This window comes from Tupaia chinensis, unplaced genomic scaffold (genome assembly GCF_000334495.1).
Source record: "Tupaia chinensis unplaced genomic scaffold, TupChi_1.0 Scaffold000132_1, whole genome shotgun sequence".
NCBI classification, from domain to species: Eukaryota; Metazoa; Chordata; class Mammalia; order Scandentia; family Tupaiidae; genus Tupaia; species Tupaia belangeri.
In genome coordinates, this window is record NW_006159601.1 from 1,882,336 (window position 1) to 1,886,982 (window position 4,647).

A 4,647-nucleotide genomic window follows, 5' to 3' on the forward strand; every position below is an offset into this window, starting at 1 on the left:
TAGATGGAGTCAATAAGCCCTACTCCTTTATGAGTCACCCAGTCTCAGGTGTCTGTTAGTGACACAGTGACGTGAGATGTGCTGATGTGGCTTTTCCTGAGACAGGGTCTTGCTGTCTCACCTCTGTCCAGCCAAGACTGTGATTACACACCAGGGCACCCAGGGCACTTTCAGACACCTCAGTGTCCTGAGGCGCTGGGGTCACAGGTGCACAGCACCATTCAGTCTTCGGATTTGGGGCCGGGGACTGAACCCTGGTCTCCAGGTCTCAGCCTAAAGAGCAGCCTCAGCTGTCGGCATTATCACAATGGGGCTCGTACTGGATTTTTAAAGCAAGTACTTCCATTTCTCAGAGGTAGACTGTCCCCACGATAGGGTTAGGATGGGCCCAGAAGTCAATTTTGAACAAGTGCCCTATGTAATTCTGATACACGGCACTCCTGTCACACTTTGCAACTGGACACATCAGCCACAGGCTCAGCTCACGTTTCTAACCTGCCAAGAGTCCCCTCAACAATTTCTAATATTCCTAAATTCTGTCCTTTCATTCCAAGCAGTAGGTAGGAATGAAAATCTGATGTACAAAGGAAAGCCTCTACATGATAGAAGCAAATTAGGACTTTAAAGGCTAACTGTAAAAATAAGTGATATTTGTAAACCTCATCAAAGGCTAAAAGGCTGACTCTTTCAGGCAAGGGACTGTGGCTGAATGATCCACAAAAGTCATCCAAGCAAGGGTTGCTTGCCAACACATTACAGACTAGGTGTATGGAGTCCAGAAATGAGACCATGTTCCCTGTCTACAGGAAAACTAGATTAGAATGACTTGTAGCTGAAGGCGAGAACAAGACATCACAAAACACCAGTTTTGCGCCATTAATCTTCACCTCTTGATAGAGATTACCTTTCCTCTTGGGAGGAACCGTCCAAATGGATCAGAGTCTGAATAGAAAAAAGGCCGAGAGAAGGGGGATGCACTTGCTGCTGTGTCCTGGGCTGGGACCCACTCCTCCTGTCACTGGACCTCAGAGCTCCAGGTTCTCTGGCTTTGGGCTCTAGCCAGTGATCCAGGACCACCTACTGCTCTCAGGCCTTCACTCTTATACTGAGAATCACCTCATCAGCCCTCTTGCTCCGGGAGGGTTAGGGCTTGAGCCCAGTCACGCTCTGCTTCCCTGGCTCTCCTGCCTCGACAGCCCACAGTGGGATTCCGCCTGCTCAACCTGGTGAGCCCAATCTCGTTTCTCGGTTAAGTCCACTGACTCTGCTACTCTGGAGAGCCCGGCATGTGAACAGGGTCTCCCCAGAGAACTGAGGCCTGCGAGTGATGGAGAATTCACTACAAGGCATGTTTGTAGAGTGAATTTTCACAACATGTATCTACCAAGTTTCTGACAAATCTGAATGAAATTCTTTTTACAAGTGACTTCTAAAGCTAACCACCAGCACGGCTCAGTTAGCCCCATCACACAGGTGGTTCTGCCCACAGTAACCGTCTCGGGCTCCACCGTACAGTCTGACTTGTTCAATGCCAGTTTCTCAAACACTACAATGGAGTTAAAAAGTATTTAACAGTTCTAAAACAAAGCAAAAAATCTCAAGCTCTATCAAAATTTAGGTCTCAATTTAAACGTTACTATAGTGCTCATAAAAATTATCTCAGATTTCTGGCTAAAGCCTGTGTAATAAAGGGCTATCTGATTTTACAATCTTCTATTCTGGTTTAAGATTTTTCTCCAAAACAGCCATTCTAGACTGCATGAACCATCTTAAGACACTCTGTTCACACCCAGTGAAGTATTAACTGAAATGCAGCAAGCAATGCCCTTCCTGCATGGTTAATGGTCCCCTTGGGCGAGCTGGTGGAGTAAACAAAGGTTATCCAGATTTTCTTCCTAAGACTGAGCTGGCCAAAAAGGTCAACTTCTTCACATAAATTGCTTGTTCACAAATACAATGAAATACTGTTTCACAACACTAAAGTACAAAAATAACAATGAAAGAAAGAAGAATGGGGGAAGAATGAAAAGCAGCCCCACTCGCTGCTCCATCTGGCTTAAAGAGGACACGGTGCAGCCAAGCAAGCGCTTCAGGTTTCTCTTTTAATAGAACAAATGTACCTGGCGGTTCTGAGGTACACTAACCAGTTCTAAGCTGGTCACCAGCACCTGCACACAGGTCAGTCCCTTCGCAGGGGGACGGTCTCTTCCCTGACGCCCTCTTTGGTCACAATGCAGATCCTGAGTGCGTCCCCGGTGTACACATCCCTCTCGGCTGCAGAAATGAAGACGTCCTTCACCAGCCGCATGGCTCTGTCCAAGGACAGCGGGATGTGTTCCACGTTCTGCATGTTCTTAAAACCAACCTGATGGGACAGGAAATCTGTGTGAGGGGTCATGTGACAGCAGGTACGAGAGAGCTTTGGGCCCCCACCGCCCTCCACATCCTGTGATTTATAACCAGTACATCACCCAAAATTAACATGTCCCTCGAAAACTTTCCAGGCTTGGGTGAATTATACACCCAGTAACTAGACAGTGTCCACAGGCAAAGCATCCACCTTGGGAAGGGTAAGGCCTGTGGTGGACACATGTAAGAAAGTGCTCTAGCTGAGAAGACAGAGGGCCAGGAGAGTACAACCAGCCAGCGACAAAGACCAGTGAGAGAGGACAGGCTACAGCACAGACAGGACACGCGTACCAGTTCTGAGAGAAGCAGGGGCAGGGTGAATGGAGGAGTGATGGAGATGAGGCAGAGGAGCGACGAGCTCCATGTAATGTGCATATGAAAGCAAACAGGACAAATCAGGGAGGTGAGCCCGGGCCGAGTGAGGAGCAGGGGTAACCCAAAATGCAGGTCTGAATTTAGCTGCAACAGTGGGAGAGACAGTGTATCAGAGTATACGATCAGGTGACAGAAATGGTATGTGGAAAGGGCATTTTCATAACACTCAGGTGAAGATGGTACAAGGAGACCTGAAAACAGGGACCAACCGCCACAGACCTAAGATGGAAAGCCAAGGGAGCGGGTGAGGATCTCCAGGAGACCTCACAGAGAGATGGGAAGGTCTGGGTGGAGCAAATCAGCCAGACTCAGTAGTGACTTACGCAAAAAGCTTTACTTCTCTGCGCTAAGCCAAGAGGAGACCTGGAGGAAAGCACTTCAGGCAGACACAACCCCATTACCTGGTTGTCAAGCAGGGGCTGCAGCATGGCACTTGCTGAGCCTCCAGCCTTGAAGGAGTCTCTCTGGTAGGACCCCACAGGGTCAAAGCTGTACACAGCTCCCTTCCCTAAAAGAAAAAAAAGTCTCCATGAGGAACTGCACCCTGACCACAATCCCAAATCAAGGTGAAAACAAATCCGTCCGAATGTGATACAAAGTAGACAACCAACCTGGCTGAAGGGCAGCCAGCAGTGAGACATACTTCCTGCTCACAGGAGACACCCAGCAGACAGCCAGGCTCCCTGCTGCTCTCCATGGCCCCTGGCAAAGCTTGGAAGAGGTCAGAGGCAAGAGCTCAAGTGCTGTGGCCCAGCTGTCCAGATTCACAGGCTCTTCAAGCTCACATCATAAGCTCATGACCACCCTGTGCACCCAACTGGGCTCATAGATGCACTGGCTATAGGCACAGGACCCGCTCTAAATTCTGACCAAACTTCTCACCTCCCAATGACCTGGTGGAAGACATCAGTGCCACGCAGGGTAATGTAGCTTTGGGTTGAAACAGGATGAAAGTAAGTAACAAGACTGATATCCTCAGGTACCGTTAGTCTGTCTCTGACATTAAATCAAAGTGGTATTTTGAAAATGTTCCAAAAAACACTGGGGAAAATGCATGTATTAATTACGCCAAATGATTTCCAAGATATCATTTTTTCTTTTCTCTTTTGAGGAGATTTTTGCTATAGGGCACATGCGGTCACCAGAGAGACACAGAAAGAGAGAGAGAGAGAGAGAGAGAGAGAGAAAAATCACCCCCCAGGAGGTGTGGTCATGCTGCAATCACTTCTCTTTTATTCTCCTCTTGGGACTTTGGGCATGCATGCACATACGCCTGGCATTAAGTGGGATCTGACTTCCATGACCAACCTGCTCACCATGACTTCCAAACCTTTTGAAGTATATTTTGTTAGAATCATTAGGTCGAACTTCTTTCATTAAGATAAAAATGCGAATTCTCTAATGCAAGGGCCAAGTGGTAGCACAGCAACAAAAAGCAATCTCTGCTAGGCAGAGCCCTTGGGGAGGTTCCCAGTTCATGTTCAGGACATCCCCGAGTACACACAATGTGCGTACATGTGTGCACACGATCTGGGCTAAGGGTGGATCGTGGGGCCATGACCCTGTCTAGGATGTTGTATCTCTGTCTCTCCCACTCAGAATAAAAACACAAACTTCTACAATTGATGCATGTGAGATCCTGGGAGACCAGTGACATGGCTGCCTGATAGCCACAGCTCAAGGTTCTGTGCACCACTGCCTGATTCTGGCAGCCATCACTTCCAGCATCAGAAAATAAGCTGCTGGAACAGATGGTGCTATGGTTCTTTTCCACTCCAAAGGAAACACACACATCTAGGAGATGCCACCGCCCTTCTCCCAGAAAGGAAAAGCCTACCTTCTTCGTCAAGTCCGCCGATGATG

The 4,647-nt window shown here is 48.2% G+C and overlaps 1 protein-coding gene across 1 annotated transcript in view; it reads right to left on the reverse strand.

Moving 5' to 3' along the window:
• Positions 1-2,082: 2,082 nt before the first annotated feature.
• PSMB1 (proteasome 20S subunit beta 1) overlaps positions 2,083-4,647 on the reverse strand; it is a 10,739-nt gene continuing 8,174 nt past the window's right edge. Inside the window, exons 5-7 of the mRNA XM_006144777.3 lie at positions 4,622-4,647; positions 3,186-3,292; positions 2,083-2,365 (exon numbers count right to left, since the gene is read on the reverse strand). The exon at positions 4,622-4,647 is cut by the window's right edge and continues 17 nt beyond it. Of these exons, the coding sequence (XP_006144839.1) occupies positions 2,180-2,365; positions 3,186-3,292; positions 4,622-4,647 (319 nt within the window). The 3' untranslated portion in view covers positions 2,083-2,179. The remainder of the gene's footprint in view (positions 2,366-3,185; positions 3,293-4,621) is intronic.